This window comes from Anneissia japonica, unplaced genomic scaffold (genome assembly GCF_011630105.1).
Source record: "Anneissia japonica isolate Jap-2015-1 unplaced genomic scaffold, ASM1163010v1 scaffold21_len1647178_cov195, whole genome shotgun sequence".
In the NCBI taxonomy this organism is placed as follows: domain Eukaryota; kingdom Metazoa; phylum Echinodermata; class Crinoidea; order Comatulida; family Comatulidae; genus Anneissia; species Anneissia japonica.
Genome location: NW_022750455.1, coordinates 953,554 through 975,609, shown reverse-complemented (window position 1 = coordinate 975,609; position 22,056 = coordinate 953,554). Strand labels below are relative to the sequence as shown.

The 22,056-nt window shown below is 32.7% G+C and overlaps 1 protein-coding gene across 7 annotated transcripts in view; it reads right to left on the bottom strand.

Moving 5' to 3' along the window:
* LOC117121328 (prominin-1-A-like) overlaps positions 1 to 22,056 on the bottom strand; it is a 60,659-nt gene that overhangs the window by 5,190 nt on the left and 33,413 nt on the right. For 3 of the 7 annotated variants that reach the window (XM_033266476.1, XM_033266479.1, XM_033266477.1), the window contains exons 8-25: positions 19,829 to 20,043; positions 18,595 to 18,681; positions 17,583 to 17,646; positions 16,256 to 16,332; positions 15,694 to 15,923; positions 14,953 to 15,079; positions 14,321 to 14,424; positions 14,103 to 14,187; positions 13,394 to 13,540; positions 12,040 to 12,138; positions 11,601 to 11,684; positions 10,703 to 10,756; positions 10,239 to 10,319; positions 9,743 to 9,811; positions 9,183 to 9,272; positions 7,984 to 8,102; positions 7,543 to 7,557; positions 2,457 to 2,483 (exon numbers count right to left, since the gene is read on the bottom strand). In XM_033266476.1, coding sequence (XP_033122367.1) covers positions 2,457 to 2,483; positions 7,543 to 7,557; positions 7,984 to 8,102; positions 9,183 to 9,272; positions 9,743 to 9,811; positions 10,239 to 10,319; positions 10,703 to 10,756; positions 11,601 to 11,684; positions 12,040 to 12,138; positions 13,394 to 13,540; positions 14,103 to 14,187; positions 14,321 to 14,424; positions 14,953 to 15,079; positions 15,694 to 15,923; positions 16,256 to 16,332; positions 17,583 to 17,646; positions 18,595 to 18,681; positions 19,829 to 20,043 — 1,774 coding nt within the window. Of the gene's footprint in view, positions 1 to 2,456; positions 2,484 to 5,490; positions 5,532 to 7,542; positions 7,558 to 7,983; positions 8,103 to 9,182; positions 9,273 to 9,742; positions 9,812 to 10,238; positions 10,320 to 10,702; positions 10,757 to 11,600; positions 11,685 to 12,039; positions 12,139 to 13,393; positions 13,541 to 14,102; positions 14,188 to 14,320; positions 14,425 to 14,952; positions 15,080 to 15,693; positions 15,924 to 16,255; positions 16,333 to 17,582; positions 17,647 to 18,594; positions 18,682 to 19,828; positions 20,044 to 22,056 lie in introns of all 7 variants that reach the window. The other 4 variants (XM_033266480.1, XM_033266481.1, XM_033266478.1 and 1 more) reach the window with 2 other exon arrangements.

Here is a 22,056-nt window from a genome sequence, read left to right as displayed (position 1 = left end):
TAACATTACTACCTGTGTCCAAGATAAAAATCACTCTTAGCTAATATTAATAGAAGACTAAGAAATGCAATAAAGCATGCACACATATAATCATTAAGTAATGAGCAGCTGTTTAATTTTTATAGTAATCCACACCAGAAGCATTAAGTCTACCAGAAATAAAAATTTTAATTTTTAGCACTGCCAATGTTGAAACAAAATTTTCTTGTATGCGATGAAAGCATTTTGAGAAAAATATGTCACATATATTTATATACTTTCAATTTAGAATATTATGGTCAACAAAAAAAGGTTAAAGGTTAGGGTGGTAATTAGAAAACAAGACTGGCGCCTCAAAATTCAATCTCACTAACAAGTATCATTCACTTCTATGGACATTTCTTACGCGGTAACCATTTTTTTCCAATGGTAATTTAACAAAATCACCATTCAATCATTAGAATGTTACAGAGAAAGTTGTGTCATGCTGCTCAACCATTTGAGCTCTCTTTGATAAGATTTTTTGGTCTGAAGAAATAAAGGATTTTTCCAGCAGACATAAAACCAAGGATTTGTTTAAACAAATATTATTATTTTATTATATAAAACATACATTCATAACAAAATTTGATCAAACATGGTTGTGTCTGACAGATGAACACTTGATTGTGTTAGACTGGATTCTAGTCCTTAAACTTTGTCTTAAATAAAAATCAAATAATGTTGGCACCAATGGCGTTCCATATTACTTCTTTGCACCAATGGTGTACCATACTCCACTTTTTCTGGTTTTAAATTCCACGAACCAAAGTCAAGAAAATAAAAATGCTGGTGGCGCTCTCCGGAAGTTTCAAACACTAAAAAAAATCTGACTGACTGTGTATGCCTAGGATTCTACAGTTATAAGGGTGAATTTTGAAAATAGGGACAATGAAGAAATTAATAATGTTGATGTCAAAAGTTGAGATATGTGAAATTCTTATTATTCTTTATTTAATTCATTATTTATAAACTGATGTATATACAGTAATGTAAAGATTCTAATTGACTTTTAATTATTGTATTTTCCAAGGTTATTTTCTACTGACTAGTTTTTTTTCCCCACAGTCATGACTAAAAACAAAATGAGAATTACAACATAGTGATTAGCATATCTCTGATAGATGATTCTATTATTTGTAAGTGGTGTTTTATTTGAAGAAAAAATGGCAATATTGGGTTTTTCAGGTAAGAAATAGGCAATTAATATAGCTAATTTGTATCTGTTTTTGCTCATAATTGTTATATATATATAATTTTTTAAAATTTAAGGCACCAGTAAATAGAGTTTGAAGAATATATTAGAGTTTTAGTTAATTTAAAAAAAAAATGCTCTTCAACAACACTACTGACCATGAATGAATTTTACAATTTACTTGTAATCCCTAGAAAGATATGGAGAAACAAACATCACAATACCAACTTAGAATGTCACAACACATAAACATAACCAGGTTTTCATAGTCATATCACAATATTTTGTGTTGTAAGGAAAGAACTAAACTTAATAACATGAATCTGGGAAGCAAAAATGTAGACAAATATTATACCGCATTGCATTTTAAGACATAATAGATATTCTACCTCAAATGAAGCTTGTGAAAATTTACACTTTTTAACAAACAGCTATGTTTAATTGGAATCTTCTAATAAGAGCCAGTCCTGGGCTTCTTTTTATTTTTAAAACTCTTGGATGGGCTTCTTTTTGAGATTACTTTTGCAAACCAAAGAGGGGAGATTCTTTTCAAAATGAATGCTGTAAATATTTGGATTGTTACTGTACGACATATTCCAACTATGGATTTTGAAATTATGTGTAAATATATTTTAAAATTTTATCCATGATAGTACAATAAAATAATATTGATACAGACACGCTATCACAATCATCGTAGACAAACATCAGTCTTTTTAAGTACTGTACTATCTCAAAAAGAAGCCAATGCTATCTTGAATAAAAGCCCATGGGCTTCTTTTTAAGATTATATTTGCAAACTAAAGAGAAGGGGCTTCTTTTCGAGATTGGGCTTTTCCTCAAGGTTAAACAGATTGGGATTCTATTTGAAGTTTTACAGTATGACTATAATGGGGTTCACTGATTAGTTTGACAAAAACATGAAACAATCAAAAGAAGTGATGCAAATTTCCATCATTCATAGTTAACAATCTTATAACAAATTAATTTTGAAATTATGAATAACATTAATTTACATCCCTTGACAAAATGATAAATTATAAGTATTGAATACTAACAAAAACATGTCAATAGTATTTACAAACTGATTTTAATTATCTTTTAAATTAATTTAATTTTAAATTAAATTCAATATTAAATTAAACACGGCAAGCACTTCTACATCTATGAAAACTCAATATATGAAAAAAAAATGAAGGTGAGAGATGACAATGTTAGGGGAAAACAAAAAAAGTTGACCTACGAGCTCAAACCTCCTCCGTATGATGATCTACGAGAAATACAAGATAATTCCATTGTTTAACATCATGTAATTGAATTAAGGTTTTATTATAAATTACATTGACAAAATGGATAAATATTACTTACGTTATTATAGTTCACTGGTTAGGCATTCATATTTAAATTATAAATTTTGATATTGAGTAGTGTATAATCATGGGTATTGTGCAATTATCTAATGAAACAACACACACCAAATATCAAAACATTATTTAAATTATGGTAACTTTAAGTCACTTCTATAAAAAAAAAATACAAATAAAAAATTTGTAATTATATCCATTAAAAAGCTCAGAAATGTTACTATCAACATTTATTGAAGAACAGTGGTAATTTAAAAAGCATTATAATATAATGTTTGGTATGTATAATTTACACAATCAATAGATTGTTCTAAAAGCAATTTGAAATGTACAAACATGCAAAACCAGTAATTAAAAATGGAGAACAAAATGTTGTTGAAAATGAACTGTAGACAAGGATCTTGAACTGTTATTAAATCCCACGGGATGTGACCGACAGGTACAAATTTATTTAATGTTAAACCAACATATGTGGCAAAGACAAGCCAAACCAGTCACGCCTAGCAAACCCTGTTTTGGAGATAATGGCCAAAATATGCTGGAATGTCAAAATTTTGGAAATCTGTTTTTTCGCACTAAACTATTATTATATATCTATACATCATGTATGCTGTTACTTCCCCATTTTCAATGTTAAAACAACAACTTTTAACAATTTGGTGATGGTTTCTGCCTAAGAAATGCCCAAAATCGTAAACTTTGAAGGCTGACTCTTCTCAAATAATGTTCTTTAAACAGCTGTATGTTTAAACTCCTGTAACTTCATAACAAAATGTTGGATTTAAATGATTCTTTTACCATTTTATACCTCTCATTTTACTGTTTAACCCTGTATTAATAACTATCGAGTGACTGGTTTGGCTTGTCTTGCCACATATAATGGTATGAAAAATCTGAAAATGGGTACAAATTTTAAAGGTACTTAATAATAATAAATATACTGTAGTTTAATAAATAGACAAATTGACATGACAAACAAAAATATATAAATTTTTTTGTAAAACAAAGTAAAAAAAAAAATTAATTTAAAGCCCACACTCATTAAAGCATAAATGGAAGTGAAACATTTTATTCACAAAAGCATTCACATAACGTAAAGAATTACCTGCCATGTATTTTACATCATAAAATGACACAAAATAAGTAAATATATATTATACCGTAACAAAAATACACCAGGTTTCATAAACTTGGAATTTTCCCATTAAATAATGATATATTTTTTTAATGAAGTTATACATTAAGAAGTTATACATAAAGGAAATCAATGAAATTTGAAGAAAAGAAAATAAAGAATCAAAGAAGTGTAATTTACATTTAGACAAAGCACATGAGAACAGTAGGGACAGTGAGACGACAACCTCACAGTGGTTTCTCTGACTGGAGACGATTATGATGATGATGATAATAATGACGATGATGATGATGATGGTTATATTCAGATGACAGTGCTGCTGATATTATGAGGGAGGTGACAGTTAAAGTGATGATAAATGATGATTATATCTTTGATTATGTGATAATCATCACTATTGTTCACATATTTATTTACTTTTCAATGATGATAGTTTAAGGTAAAATACAGATATTGAAAAACTATGAATATGAAATGTTGTTAATTATAACTGTACCTAGCATTCTACCACATCATAATGAGCATAATAGAGGCATTAATGTGCATATTCTATGCTTTGACTAATTATGATTATGTATTACTGATTAATGAAATGAAAGTGCATAGGCCTTAGGCTGAGAGTCATATTGCCACATTTATACAATTTTAATAAAACTCAAAGTCTTCTTTATAACATTGGACAAACCATCTAACGGAATAAACCATCCATTATCACACCCCATGGAAAAATTAATGTGAACATTTTTTAATAATAGTGATTAGACATGCATAAAGCAGATACTCACTATTGTTGTATCTAATCATCTCGGGTAAAATTCTAACCTAAACAATCTTCTGATAGAACATTAGCATTCTACAGGGGTCCTAAGTCTCCCAAGAGTCGTTGGCGTCTCCGGAAATTGCAAAAGCCTCGCCTCCTGCACTCCCAAGTAGTGGTGGCGCCAGCGAGTGGGCGGGGGCATTTTGACCCCTTGTCATTCGACACCACGACCAGATCGTCGGATGAAAAATAAAAATGACAACAATAATTTGTCTATCCAAATAACGTTATTTTGATGTTAATCCCTAATATTGTGGTCTAAAAGCACAATTTAAACCATACTAAGCCATAAAAACTCTCACCATGAACCGAGAACCCTACCAGAGATTTTTTATTCTGGGCCGTCGACCGAGGCTCTAGTCGGCCGTGGGTTTGGACCCCTTGTCAGCAAGTTTCTAGCACCACCGCTGCTCCCAAGAGCAAGAAAGAAATCTACCAAAATCTAACCCATCTCTTGCAAATTCATGATACTTTTTTTTACTAATATATTATCGATTTGTCTCCTTTAAGTCATGCTCATCAAATTGGTGGCTCCTTCCAACTTGGGACCGCTGCTTCACTTCTGTGCATTAACTATGGTGCCTCTACAATCCATTGGATGAATGTGTGTATCGTTACATGACATTATAACAGTTTTGAGTGAGTGTGAACAGATGTGCACATGACGTGTAACAATGACAAATCTCCATGCTAATACTACTCAAGTACATCTGTCACTAAGTCCAACACTTAGCAATTCACCACAGATAGAAATCTGGCTTCAATGTATTATATGAGTATTTAATAAAATGAAATAAAAGGTGAATAGATGGTATGATTGTATGCATATTTTGAAGCATTATAAATTTTACGCTTCTAAATACATCAAATGGACACTTCGAAAGTGAAGAAATAGTATGAAGAATATAAAAGGATATGAAGAAATATTTAAAAAATGAAGAAGTAGAGATATGATTACCAAGGTATAAATGATCCATAGACGGGAGCTTTATCCACCCCCTGTCAATCAAAAATATAGCTACTCAAGCTCTATTGACAATATCAATTTATATATGACAAATTCATGTGCAATGTCCATATTTGGGCATGGTGATGTCATATCATATCCATATATGGCATGATGATGTCATATCATATCCACATATGGACACAATGATTTCATATGATATCCATATATGGGCATGATGTCATATCATATCCATATATGGGCACAATGTCATATCATGTCCATATATGGACATGATGACATCATATCATGTCCATATATGGCATGATCATGTCATATAATACTCATATACTGTATGGGCAAATTACAGGTATTTGTAACATACAATTTGATGGTGACAGAATTTCAGATTTTAACAAAGACATGCATTTAACCATAATAATAACAATAAATTATTAATTTTTATTGGTAATAGGCCTAATAATAATGATAAACAAATTAATGTTCAGTAAAATGTCTAGTGACATAAAGACAAATTGTTAAACAAACTCTTTAACTACATACATTGTTGCTTTGTAACTTGATCTGTAATAAAATTTGTGTGGCTACCATGGTAGGATTAGAACCCATACTTTTAAAGGTAGAAGCAATCCCTTTACCATCATACCACTGCTACTCTACTGGCAATATGACTCAACAAAAATGTTATATGCATTACTTTTTTTATTCATTTTCTATGATGTTATGTTTTGGTTTTTATGTTAGGTTTCATATTCTGATGTTAACATGGTTTGTGTTTGTATACTTTGCCAAAATTAATAAATTAATTTAAACTACAAATAATAATACTGTTCCTGCTACTTTGTGTATTTTTAACTTATTTCATTCACATCCACAAGAAGGTACATCCATCACTTAGAGGATGGAATGATGCTTCATAAACTAAATTTCAAAGAGACTTAGTAGAAATGTTTTAGCTGTGGGAAAAAATCTTGGCATCTCACTGGGATTGAAAGTTAAGCACCACAAAGCTCCACTGTATGTATGAAAGTTAATTTTTGAGAATAGAATTAAAAATCTTAAAAAAATATATTTTTTTTAAAGCAATAAATATTCAAAAGAATATAAATTTACAAGGTACCTGAATGAAAACTTTAGATATCAACTGGCATGCTAAAATGGTACGGTATACATTTTATATATACATCTTCTTAATAAAAAAAAAAATATGTATATTGACAATAATAATAGTAAAAATCACATATTTACATAGTGCTCCACATACATACTCAGAGTGTTTTAGATGCATTTGCTAAAACTGTGACAGCAAAATATCTTCAATATGGTAAAGCCTACACCAGAGCACTAAGCATACAAGCTTTAGAGTCAGACTGTGCTATGCTGTAGGGGATTGACACAATCCTGTCTATTTCCATTCCCAATACAGTGGTGGATTCAAAGGTTCAGGGATGGGGGAGTTCCAGCTGGGCCAGGTCCCCTCCCCCCCTAAATTTTTTTCTAAATTTGTCTGAGGGTGCCATTTCCGGCCATCAAGATGTGCACAAAATCATAAATTCCTGGATCCTCCACTGGAGAATATGTTATTATATCGGTACACATTGGTAACCCATGGTGGAAAGAAATATAGATCCACATCTTGCCCAAGGACACAACCAAATATAACTGTGAGGGTGTTTAACCTGTGACCCCCAAATTTGAAAATCTGAGTCACAACCACTGACCCAAACTGCTCCTAAAATATTATACCCCAATAAGGACAGATAATCCATTAAGATTAAATACTTAATTATCACCAGGATTGACTGATTTCTGGGGATGATGAACTTGAAGATCGAAATACTTAATCACAGTGACTTGACTTGTCTGTCCATATCTGGGGTCATGTTGTATACATAGGTATCTTCAACTCAATGTACCTACTGGTATCATATGATTATTGTTGAAATACTTTCAATTAGTAAACCAATGCAACTAAATTTCAAAGTTTTCAAAGTAATCTTTAAAAACTGATTTACATAAAAAATCAAAATGAAATTTACTTACTGTGTCATTTCCATTCTGTAATAAAGAAAAGTTGAAACATTGTTAGACTAAAGTTACTGCATTAATATGCAACTTAGTAATTAACCAAGAATTTGTTCTATAAATACATCAAGTTGATTTGAAAAATACAACATTAACATGCTGTCATGGGAAATGTAGTGCCGAGGATTTATAACTACTTTAGCACTGATAAAATTAATTACTGAATTAAAGAATTGCTCTCATCTATATGTTCCTGTATGGTACATCTTATCAGCTTATCCCCTCATGTATTTACACTGAATTTACCAAGGCTAGCTAATTCTTAAAAAATTATTTTACCCTTCAAAAAGTAATAGGTAAAATTTTAAAAATACTTGATTCTCATTAGTTCTCGCATTTTTTTTTTTTTGCAGGCCGTCTCTTACAAAAAGCACAGTGGAATAAAAGATGTAAACATACCCCGGATACGTATCATCACAGTATTTCATCTTTCTGAAATACTTGGCAAGTTTGACGGAGAAGATGAGACCAAATATCATGAAGAACAAACACCATCCAATACAAAACCAAAGCGAATTCTGTAATGAAGCAATGAAACAGGGAAAATGTTTGTAAAAAGTAAAGATAAAATTAATAGAAAAAAAGAGAAAAGAAACAAAATGAAAAGGAAAAAAAAATAAAAAGAAAAGAAACAAAAATATGAGGATATAAAAAAGATAAAAAAACATAAGTTAAAAATAAAGGGGAAAAAAAAAGATGAAAAGAAAGAGTAAGTAAAGAAAACATTACATAAAAGGAAGGGAAAAAATATATGATGATGAGATAAGAAGCAAAAAGATTTGATGCAAAATGTCATATCTATACAAGCCAATTTGAAGACTTACCTGTTATAAGCAACCAACACAAATAAGGCTTTGGAAGTCTCGTTTTATGATCAACATTTTAAAGTATCATATTTTGCTTGAACATGTGTTTATTGTGAACAATGGACATTCCTGAATTTTCAATCAAACTTATCGACTGGCCAATCAGAACAGTAAGTGCTTGCTTGACAACCACAAATGTGTGTCACTCATGTGGGTCCTTAGCAACAATATTCAAAAGGGCAGGGCTTAGCGGATAGTCCCATTAAACTTACTCAGCAGAGGTGATTCGCTATCAAGACTCCTTAAGAGAGGCTCAGTGAGTAAAGACTTTTTCTTAGGAAATTAGGAATCTTAAACACCAATCCAGTATCAGGCTTAGCTGAAAGGCCCATTAAACTTACTCAGCAGAGTTGATTCAAATTCAAGACTCCTTAAGAGAGGCTCAGTGAGTAAAGACTTTTTCTTAGGAATTTAGGAATCTTAAACACTAATCCAGTATCAGGCTTAGCAGAAAGACCCATTAAACTTACTCAGCAGAGGTGATTCACCATCAAGACTCCTTAAGAGAGGCTCAGTGAGTAAAGACTTTTTTTTAGAACTTATGAATCTTACAACACCAATCCAGTATCATGTTTAGTGGAAAGACCTATTAAACTTACTCAGCAGAGGTGATTCACCATCAAGCCTCCTTAAAAGAAGCTCAGTGAATAAAGACTTTTTCTTAGGAATTTAAGAATCTTAAACACCAAATCAGAATCAAGTTCACCTCACTGTGCAGTAGTCTATACTTACCCATGATTGCAGCAATGACACACAGATAAGATCCAAGGAATTATTCCAAAAGTTGTATACTGGTAAACAACGTCCAATTTCATTTTGTACCTAAAAAATAAATATAAATTGTTTAATTACAACTCCATTTATTATAGTAACAATTAATTTTCTAACACTACAGACAATAATAGTCACAGATCAGAAACACAATGAACAGAGACACAAACATTAGCCTCCCCAGAGACATATCTTTTTAATTTGCTGTTAATTATTATAGGAAGTGGTTTGGAAAAACGGGTGGGGCTCTTAACTTCAAAGTTGGGGTTTGAATCTTTCAATGTACATCTCACAATGCACATTTTCACTACCAATGCTTGTTTCACTCTGCTGGGAAGACTCATTAGCCTTCCCAGCGGGAGTAGCAACCACCACACACTCCCCTCCCCTCTCCAACCTCCCACAGACAGGGGTTGGCATCTGAGGAATGCTAAAACAGAGATACTGTAGGAGCTGTGAGCTTAGAATTCTGGTTTCTACTTTATGTTTACCTAATTATTTTAGGACATAAGCTAACTTACCTGTTTATTAACATAGTTAACATATTGTTCAACATAACGAAGGATACGGTCACTGAAAGATGTTACTTGCTGTAAACAAAAAGGCAAAATAATAAAAAAATTTATATATAATGTGGTATTCTGGTATATTTTCAGTTTATTTTTACCTAGTTTTTTGTTTTGTTTCTAATATTTCACATTCTGGCTTTGTGTAATCTGTATTGTTCTGTATTACCTAATTAATTCCAGTTCAATTTAATTTAATACTAATAAACAATACTGTGATTTGCCAACTTTGAAACCTAACATTGAAGATTGTAGTAACTGAAATATTACGAAGAAAAAAATAACAGGGGACTAATTGGCTAATTTAATTAACTAATTGATTGATTGAATGATTGATTACTTGAGCAATTTAAAGTGACATTGGGGCTCATACAGGAACACCAGTGACAAATAGAGACAGTTGGCATCAATGGGAATTGATGATGAAAAAAGAAAATTTCATGAAACTTACATTAGTAACATATGAATTTATGTTGTCATCAATGTTTTTCTGTGCTTCCTCACTCTTTTTAAGAGTGTCATTGACCTTTGACTATTGAAGGAAAGTACAAATAATATTAATCATAATGAGGATGGTAATCATGTAACATAATGTGCATTTGGCAAAGGGGGAAGGAGGGTGAAAAAATGTTCTGGAGGCATGTAACCAATTCCCATTCCCCTTCGGTAGTGGAACCACAGGCTTATTCTGGTGGAAAGTGCCGGAGCCCAGCATGCTGCCTTTTGTGGATTACCTGTATGTAAACTGCCTAATTTACTCTAGAATAAACGCTGCTCTCAAATAAGCGCTGCACTGAAACCTCCAAAAATTTTGAAAGCGCAGCGCCACTTATTCGAGCATTTACGGTACTGTACTAAACAATTAATCATACGCCAATGAAATTAGTAGGATAGAAAATAATCATATTTGTTTACCTCAATCTGGCTAGTTTTACCTTCTAAGCCACTCAATGCAGTCTTAAGTTCATTCTGCAATATTCAAAACATGCAAACATATTTCAACATGAAAAATAGTTTTCAATTTATTATTTATTTATTCTTTCTTTTTACTGTAGGCACTTTCAGAACTATTGCACTGATTTTCAGAGTATAGTTTAAGCATAACACAAATATATACAATACATACAATATATTGAATTGATTAACAATTTTCAGTGAGTAGGTTGATCTTTATATACTCTACATGTAGTAGTGGAATAGAACTGACAGATTGTGCAAACTTCTTTAACTAAATGATTCATTATGTTATGTTACTCTTGCCGGTGATATAGTCATATCTCCATATTTAACATGTTTGTTAGTCCATTCAAGCTTAGATGTTGTGGGAAAACATTTGTTTATGATGTATCATCAATATCAATATAAGCACCATCATAATTTTCACCACCACAATCCATCATCATCATTATCATCATCTTTATCACCATTATCATGACCACCTTACCATCATAATTGCCATCATCACAATTATAATCATTATCACCATCATCGTTATTATCACCGTCATTCTCATTATCACCATCATTACTATTATCATCATCATATTCATCACCATTATCATCACTATCATTAGCTTCATCACCATCACCATCCTTAGCTTCATCGCCACAATTATCATTGCTGCTGCCACCGCTGTCATCATCATCATCACCTCCATAATAGTTGAGTAGTTATTTCCTAACTGTAATCATCATTTTGATTATTACTATCATTATCTTTCCCAATATAGCAATATATTACTAAAATTATTGTTATCATTATCATAATTATTCAAATGTTCCAATAAATTCACCAAAAATCATAATTATTTCACCTTCTTTGCAATCATTGGGTCAATGTAATTGGTTTGCAGGTCAGTCAGATAAGTTGCCATTGTATTCAAAGCAGCAGCATTACTCTAAATCAGCAAAGAAAATCATTAATTCTTTTTATGATTTTAATAAACTAAAAAAATAATATAGTATTTTATCTAATGATAGAAGGTATTTATAAAAGAAATATGAATAAACAAGATAGGAATAAGGAAAACTGGAAAATATTATTGAAGGAGGAAAAAGAAACAAGCATTCATATACTGTAATATAAAAGAATGACAAAGTTACCTTAATTTAAAAAGTTATACCAACCAATATTTGTACTGGAAGTACAATATTTGTACTGGAAGTACAAATCAAATCATATGTACAGGTACATATTTATACAGTATATCATAGTGATTATCATTATCAATGTAATTATTATAAATATCTTACCCCAGTAAAGCTATGTGTGGAAATGTACGTAGTTATAGCGCCAGCAGAGACAGAAAGGTCATTAGCATTGTTACTATCATTAGTGATATCCTTGTCCAACTTTGTATATGAAAAGAAAAATTTTAACAAATATTTATTGAGTGCTATCAAACATTATACACACATGGTAATGGTAAGGGATTTGTATAACACATAATTATGGTCTCTATGTCTGATGTTATGCGAAACAAAAAACAAAAACCAAGAAACTCAGAAGTACGATAAAGGTCTACGGCGATCGATCCAGCAAAGCTGGAAAAATTAATCATTTGGAAACTTGACAGGCAGTCTGACCATCCGCTGTCTAAATGCAGGACACACAAGAATATTCAATCCAGCCACACTAAAAATTCTAGTGGTGTAGATATTTACTGTAATATTAGCTCAACAGTTATAATTTCACCAGTTGCATTGAGTGAATGATGGTTAACCAAACACAAAATTTCTAGGTCATGGATGTATAGTTATGGTGGGCGAAGGTGGGTAGGGCCACCTAGCCTTCAAGTATTCCAACCAGTCTAAAGCTAATTTCATGGCCCTCCACCCACCCTTATTAACCCACATTTCCCAGATTTACAATACAGCAAGTTTTATGGATTTCGTAACAGTCAGCATTCCTCTAGTGATGAATGTTCACTGTGTAAACACAAATCCCTCTACTTGTCTGTTTTAGCATTTTACGTTAAAATGAAAGGCTAATTTGGTCTACTGAAGTAATACAATGTATTTGAATTGTCTGTACATTGTAGTTATTTTACTTTATGTATTTACTACATTTAGGAATCTATTCATGTTTGGAGAAACCAATTTTTATATAATTTCATGCTAAATGTATTAGTCCAATAAGAAAGTATAATACATACTCCAAGTATTGAAATACACGCCATCGTGTTGGGATTCAATATTTCGACATTAATTATGTCATCATCAATACTTGGAGTATGTATTATACTTTCTTATCTGAGATTAATCAGTGGACCTTTCTGTATTAGTCCATGTCCATGACAATACTATCTTAACTTAACAATTATGTAATTAATATAATATTAATTAACAAATTCTGTTGAAACACAACTTTTGTACTTTTGTGTTACTCTTATTATGTACATTTATAAAGGCCCTGTCCAGAATACAAAATATTATTTCAGAAAAAAAATGTATGCCCATATGTAGTCATGATGTGCCTATATATGGTCATGATGTGATGTCATCATGACCATATTTAGGCATGTCACTTGTTTTTGTCAAATAAAATGTGATATTCTGGACAGGGCTTTATATTGCAAGGATGAAAAAATAATCACTCAAATATTACCTCATTACTGAAAAGCGTGAAGTTGATAGATATGACGCTTGAGTTGGCAAAATCTTCAAGTGTTTTCTTACCACTCGCTGGTAGAATATCAATGTTGCTAAAGTCACCAGTAATGTTCTCAAATTCACTGTCAATATCGGGAATGTACTGCAAGGAAACACAACATTCTCTCATTTCATTTCTTAAGTATCTTCCAATTTCCTATTCATTTGATTGAAAACTCAACTACAGGTCTCCCTCCAATTAAAGACCACTTTTGGGACCGGGGCTTTCATGGTCTTTAGCAGCTTTGGGCTCTAATTAGAATAATAAAGTTTTATACATTTGTTAATTCATGGCTACAGAAAACTGGTCTTTAATTGGAGGTGGTCTTCAATTAGAGGGAGACCATGTATACTCTAATGAATCTTCTATATATTGGATAAGAGGCTGCCTTTTAGGTTGTATGACATGTAGAATGAATAAATCATGCCATGTCAAAATTGTCTACCATCCCTTAGGCCCTGTCCAAATTATCACATTTCATTTAACAAAAAAATGTTACATGCCTAAATATGGGCATGATGACATCATATCATGTCCATATATGACATCACATCATGACTATATATGGGCATACAACAGTGTTTTGTTAAAGAAAATTTGATAATCTGGACATAGCTTTAGCGATTTTATTTTTTTTAATATAAAAGAATATAAGACCACAAACCTTTTTGTAATCAAGGTATTCAGATATGTTCACTAAATATTCAAAGTCAAAAGCTGTATAAACAGCTACATTTTTCTCACACGACCTATAAAATGATGAAGTGTGTACATATTAGTAATAGAAAAGTAAACGACCTGTGATATAAATGTTATGATTAGGTGTGATTGAACCTAAGAAACTGCCAAAATTAATGAAGAAATAAAATTGAAGTTACATACTCGAGAAGTCCAGTGACTGTCAAGGCAATAGAGCTGTTGTTGAGTAACTGATCTGCCAGGTAGTACCCTGCTACGCCAGGAATGGCTCCCTTTTTATCAACTGTCTGTTAAGAGAGGAGGGAAATTGAAACTGTAATAGCAGTAATTGAATACTAATGCCAAAATAATGGCATATAAATTATATCTAATTTTATTTGTTCCCATTTAAAAAATATATTTGTGCTGGGCTAAACAACTGGGAAAATAATATTCTCTATTTGTTTTATTTCTACATTAAAGTAAGGTGTCAGGTTTTTCAATTAAAATTAGAGCAAGATGTTTTCCTTAAATAATACTGTTCTAATATTTGTTGCATAGGCCCTCAGACTGTCTGGTAATCCATTAAAGAATTGTAGAAAAAAATGTGTGAAATGGGTAATTCAATTTGTAATTCTTTAAGCTTTTCAAGACTTTATCTCAGAAGGTATTATAACAATTGCTTATATACTTATGAGCAATGAAGTTGGAAATACCCTGATAAACTTGGTACATAACACACAATACATGTTTCTGTCCTGAGGAGGTAAGTTGTAATAGAAACTAAAAAAAACAATGCACTTTTCATAAATTATTTTATGCACATAAATGATTACCTGTTTGAAGGCTTCACCAGACTGGAATGGATCACAGAAAAGGCGGTCGATAGGGCCGCCAATGATGAAAGGGAATGACGTTAGAAGCATGAAGAAAGTGCCAAATATAAACACAATTGCTGCTCCCCTGTAAAAGGATTTATAAAAATTTAAGGCCTGTCGACATCAAATTTTCTTTGACTAAAAACTTTTGAATGCCCATATATAGTCATGATGTGCCTATATATGGTCATGATGTGATGTCATCATGACCATATTTAGGCATGTCACATGTTTTTGTCAAATAAAATTTGGTAGTCTGGACAGGACTTTATGGAGAAACTACTCAAAAAGCCAAAGGTGACAACTCTTTTATAGTTTGTTTCGCAAACTGACCACCCACTGGTTAAAGACAATTTTTTAAATAAAAATTAAATAATATTTTCACCCTTTGCACTGCACTCTCTACATCCATATTTCGAGCAAGGACCTAAGGATGACCTCTATAGTTTTACTTCCAACACTCACACTTTTCTATTCATCAATAACTTTTATTAAAGTTTTTCTTCTATCTACTTTTGTAGATGTTTTTGGCCGAACTAGCAAATTTTGTTTTTATTCTTTTTTACCCTCCTAATTACAATCTTTAAAAAAATACAGTTTGTAAAACTGGTATAAAAAGTCTTGGTAATTGTGAGTTTATCACAAACTACTAATTAACGATGTCAAACAACATCTATTAATTTTACAATTTAGACTTACGTCATCAATAAACATCCGCCGCAGTTGGACAAACACCCACGTTCAGTTGGTAGTGCATCTTTGGAACCACACATAAAGCCCAATACAATACCAACTAACCAGATCACAGGTACTAGAAGTATAATGCCAAAGAGTCCAGCCATGGCATACACACGGTACTTGTCGTAATCATTAGCTGTCTCACCAATGTCATCGACATCTTTTGACCAATCTTCTGCATAATCTGTAAGCTGAATAATGTTGAAGAAGGAATAGAATGCTGATTATGCATGACATACATTGTGCAAGTACTGTTTGTGAAAGCAGTTGGAGCAGACACTGCAATATCTGGGGGGAGGGGGGATGGTTTGCTACACATATTTTTCAGGCACTTTACCTACAGTTGTTTTCTCCATTCAGCACATCACCAGTTTAGTGAGAATAATTATAGCTGAGCATTTGCAGAAATGGTAATGTTTCTATCTCAACAATAATAGCAACAATAACAATATGATGATTATGATGATGATGATGATGGTGATGATGATGTTGATGATGATGATGCAATATAAAATATACCTACTTTATCTAGTTCAGAGGTCAATTCATCAACAGCTGACGAAATATCATCTTGGAAGCCGTCAATATTGTCAGAAATTGCTGTTGATAAAATTAACAAACACATGATAAATTATACTATAATAATATACATTACAATACTGCTTCAGCATAAGCCCATCTTTGACTACAGGTCTGCCATTTTGGTATATGCCAGGTTTTATAACCTCAAGGAAGAGGTGCATAATAAATGCATATACCAATTGCATGCTGAAGGCTTAGGCCATATTTTTTGGGAATAAGCCTGGCCTGGCTTACTTTTGGCTACAATTCTCTTGACAAACCAAATGGCTTTAATAGGAATAAGTCCATCTTTGGTATCGTAAGCCTACCTTTGGTTATAAGCCTTCACACAAGGATAAGCCCATATTCGTATACAAGTTTGGCTTGAACATAAGCCCAGGGGCGGATTGTTCATAAAACGGTCTTAACTGGCAGTCTGAACTCCTCAAATGAAGCCGGCATTATGACTTACTAAAAGCCACTCTGCTAAGACCATTGTTATAAAACGGTAATTGATTTGACCGCTTTCAGTATTGAAACACAAACCAGCACTTCCTGGTAACATAAAATTTAGGGCACTGTTACACTTGCTCAAAACATTCATATTTATCGAAATGAACGTAAACCGGTTTTTACAGACGCTGAGAAGTTTGCAGAATATTTTCATCTTTTGATTCTTAGTCTTTGATGATCTAGGCCTAGGTCTAGTGCCTGTAACGCCATGATGAAAATGATTTAAGACCGTTTTAAGCCTCCTCGGTGTAGGCTGTAAAGTTTAAGATGGCTAACTGGTTAGACCTTGGTATAGCAATGGTCTATAGTCATAGACCATTGCACTGTAAAGCTTGGCTTCAGGCAAGCCACAAAGACCTAAGCCCATCACCGAGTACAAAAAGCTTGGTGTGGCCATACTATCATTGGGAATACTGTAGTGATCACATTTGGCACTTTTTTGGCACAGAATAGCCAAGCCAACACAAACACCAATTCAGAGATATCTTCCATTCCTTGGAAAGTGTTCCAAAGAGTCAAATTCTGAGGGAACACCAACCCTTCAGAAGGAACCAACAATAAACCTCTGTCCAGATTATCAAATTTTCTTTGACAAAAAAACTGTTACATGTCCATATATAGTCATGGTGTGCCTATATATAGTCATGATGTGCCTATATATGGTCATGATGTGATGTCATCATGATCATAATTAGGCATGTCACATGATTTTGTCAAATGAAATTTGATAGTCTGGAAAGGTCTTTTTTTATTGAAAATTACTATCATTGACTTACAATCAATATCGGACTGAGTAGTATTTGTCAGAGTCTCTGGAATATCCTCAAATGTCTGTTCACCCTTTGAATAAATAAAAATAACAAGAATCATTAGTAACCAGGCTACAGGTATTAATTACTATCCTAACTACCATTATCATAGTTACCAACCGTCTGGCATCGTGCGGAACGGTCCCGCATTTGAAAGGGATTTTCGATGAAACAAGCATTTTGCAGGAATATGCGTAATCCTAAATTTCTCATGCATTTACCGCAAGTCTATGCGTGATAACAAATTATCACGAATTCAGGGGAAAATGTATTTAAAATTAGAAGAAATTGGTTTTATTAAAAATATAAAGACAGTCATGCAGTAAATGAATTCACTGAGAAAATAATCCAGCCAACCACGCACTTAGTAGGATCTAGTAGACGCATGTGGTCTTTTCGCGTTCACTGTCACGACCAACCATTGGTTATGTGACTGAAACCCGGACTCCCACCGGGTTCCACCCTGGCAGTCCCTTCCCCCTGTAGTCACACATTTCAAATCTCTCAGGTTGGTAACTATGCATACTCCAAGTATTGAAATACATGCCATCGTGTTGGGATTAATAATTAATGTCAAAATATTGAATCCCAACACGATGGCGTGTATTTCAATACTTGGAGTATGTATTATACTTTTTTATCTGAGATTAATCAGTGGACCTTTCGGTAACTATGCATTATTGTTAAATATTGTTATCACTTCTGTTAAATGACAGTCTTCAACAGCAATTTAATCCACTTTTGACAACCTTTGGCAATTCAGATATTCTTAATGTTTACCTTCAGTTTTTGTATGTTGCTTGTAATTTGTTATTGAATTTGTTATTGAATAAATCAAATCAAATTGTCATTATTATTATTGCCATGGGAGAAGTCGTCATCACTATTATTATTTACATATGAAAAGTCATTTGTATAAACAACATTACAGTTTCTTCTGCTCACTGGGAAAATAAATACTAATACATGGTAAACATACTTTGGCTGCCGTAGATGCAAGATCTTCATCCACCAAATTTTTCATTTCTGATAGAGATTTATCAACTGCTACTTGTGGGAATACCCCCTGCAAAGAAAATGCATAAGGATTATTGATGTTTGTAAAAATGTAGTTATTCTTCATTAAATTTAAAACAATGACCTGGATTACCATTTGTTTATTTTACTATCTAACATTGATTTCACTATCTAACATTGAGGCCAAGTAGTATAAGTTACCAAAAAACCTCAAACAGAAGTCCAATGGGGTTAATCTTGAGAAGAAGCCCATCTCGAAAAGTATCTCCTGTTTTTGGTTGGTAAATGTGATCTTGAAAAGAAGCCCCCTTCAAAAAGAAGCCCATGGGCTTAAATTCAAGATAGTATGGGTTTATTTTCGAGATAGTATTTACATTCCGACTGACGTTATCTATTATGATTATGATAGCGTGTCAGTCAATAACAACAACAAACAAACAACCGCATTACATCTTCTCATAAACATTTTAAATTACCACACCAACACCAAGATAGTCAACATTTGACTCAAAGTCAACAACAACAAAAACAAATACAACAGCATTACACCTTTACATCCGATATCAATCTGATTCAGCTGTTTTGACCACTTAACAAAACAATATTAATACTACGCATGTGCACGGAAGGCAAAAATGAACAGATTGAGGGCGCTGCATGGCACAACATTTGGACGATTTCAGTATCCGAAAAGGGTATATAAAAATGCACTTCATTAACGATCAATTACTCATGGCACTATTAAAAATAAATTCCCAATCTATTTATAACACTGTACATTCATTTATTGAAGTTTAACAAGTCTTTGATACAGCAGGTATCATATTTTCAGCAGTTCACAAAATGGAACGCACCCGGATCCCTGGGCCGGCTGTGAGCTCGATCAGTTTTTCTCATTGAAAGCCTTGAAAGAATGCAAAAATAACAGAAGCTTTTAACTGATCGCAAAAAAATTGGCTTTCTGTTGCCGCTTCAACTTAAGTAATTGATTGCTAATGATTAAGAGATAGGATGATTTTCACGGCGGCAAGTTTGCAGTTAAGTGGACCAAATACATTGTAAAGTTTAAACTTTACTGAACCAACACCAAGATCTTGATAGTCAACATTTGACACAAAGTCAATAACAACGACAACAACAACAACAAACAAACAAATACAACAGCATTATATCTTCACATAATCATTTCCACTTACTGAATCAACACCAAGATCTTGATAGTCAACATTTGACACAAAATAGGTATTGTAGTCTGGGAAACCTGCACTGCCACAGCATGTGCAGCTGGTACAGTCTGTACTAAAATTAGCTCTAACTTGATCAATGGCAGTTTTAAAGGCAACATATAGGACGGCAAGCTCATTTTGAGTACTGTTCACAAGAGCCAACTGATTGTAAGTATCATCAATACCTGAAAAGATAAATAAGTATGTAAAACATATTTATCTAATTATTTTTTAAGAATCTTCTCTTTACCAGATTATTTTATCTATAATTATCCAAGTTTTTTTTAACTTAATACCAGCTATTCAGCTCAATATAATGCAATTTCGTATTTAATTGTCGATTCCAATGTCAAATTTTAGCGTTACCATTTTATTGTTTGTATTTTAAGTATTACATCTGTTGTAATAATCTTTGATGTGTAATATTGTATTTTTTGTTTTTGAACCTTTTAAAATGGAAAGCAAATGTTATTTACTTTGTACTTGACAATAAATCACACTATAATACCTCCATGTTCGAACTAGAACTTGAAATAATATTAATATTAAAAAGTTTGCTTTCTTGTGGTTACGCCATTTTGTATGGTGTTTTCTATATAATGCATACATTCATTGGCATATACTGTACACAGGTATACTACCTAAGTAGGAAGTGATTCAAATATTCAATGCAATCAGGACCAGGTAGACAATGTAACAGCAATTTAATTGCCGCTTACAGGATGGAAGTGATGCAAAACAGTCACATTTTGAGGCTTAGGGAGTGGAGATTAAAAGTCCCGGTGTCTCATTATATGTACAGTTCTACGAAATTTTGCAATATGTCTCAATGTGTCACTTTGTCTAACGTCCAGGACAATGATTTTTCCATCAGGACCTTTAGGTACACTGTCCCTCAAGACCATAGACGACTAATAGAATATACAATTATAGTTAAACCTAAGAAAAGTTACCCATATTTCTTCCTTCTGTCCAGTTTTTTTGATATTACAAAGCTGTATTATTATACTGTATCTGTACATTGAGCAACTCATATCTTGTACCATGGGCATCAATCGGTAGGGGACAGGGGGACACGTCCCCTCACTTTTCAAAGTTTGGGGGGGGGGGGGAACATCATATCAATTGTTTTCCCCCCCCCCACTTTTCACCAATCTTCTATAATTAAAACCCCACTTTTAAAAGTGAATGGAAAGAATAACAATTACGCATGACTCATGAATTTTGTCCTTTCACTTTTCCATGTGCGGTACATATTTTCCGGACCAAAACCAAGTGTAAAAACGCAATTTTTTATACATTTCGTAACCATCTTAGAAACAACTAGATCGATTTTATCGGTGCAGCAGTTATCAGAAGCTAAATTTATTGTGAAAACAATGTACTGAACATTGTTAAAATTGGAAGCGTGTATACTTATTAGGCCAATATTTTTACAAACTCAAAAGTACACAACTTCTACTATAAACGATTTATTCCTTTTGTATATTACTATGACCCGTACGTATATACTAGTGTTTAATATTTTCTACATACACAGGATTACTGTTTTTCCTAATTTCAAAAATTATAGTTAGTCAATTGAATTTTATATAGCCATTATTAAACAATAATTATACAGCCTATGACACGGACATGTTACATTGGCGCAATCTTGCAATGACATCATAATAATCAGTGGCGGATTCAAATGGGGCCGAGCCGACCCTAAATTTTTCAAAATTATTTTTAAAAAATTAGAAAAAAACAAAGGAAAATTATAATTAAGATTTAGGTCTGAGAGTGCCATTTCCGGCAATCTAGAGGTGTCATAATCATAAATTTTCTTTCCTCAGCCCCAACCATGGTGGGGCTGAGGTGATCTACTTTCCAAAATTGTGCAAGTCCCTCCCTGTCCCCCTCTATTTTGCTTTCCTGGTAATGATAAATTAAATCACCTTTATTGTGAAATCAAAATGCTAATTAATATTTTGTGTGCTCCCTATCTCCCTAGTCCTGTTTGATCGTAAATTAGACGGCATTTCCACTCACAATAATGTAGTCACAATATTACTTAGACAAAAGTGAAATCCAAAAAGAGGAGAAAAGCAAAAACCTCTTGATTGATTTTAAAAGTACTGTACATGCAAAAAGCCTATTAAAATGAATGACTGTTTTAAGCTTATTTGTTTTTCATGGTTCGAATTTTGAATACGTCA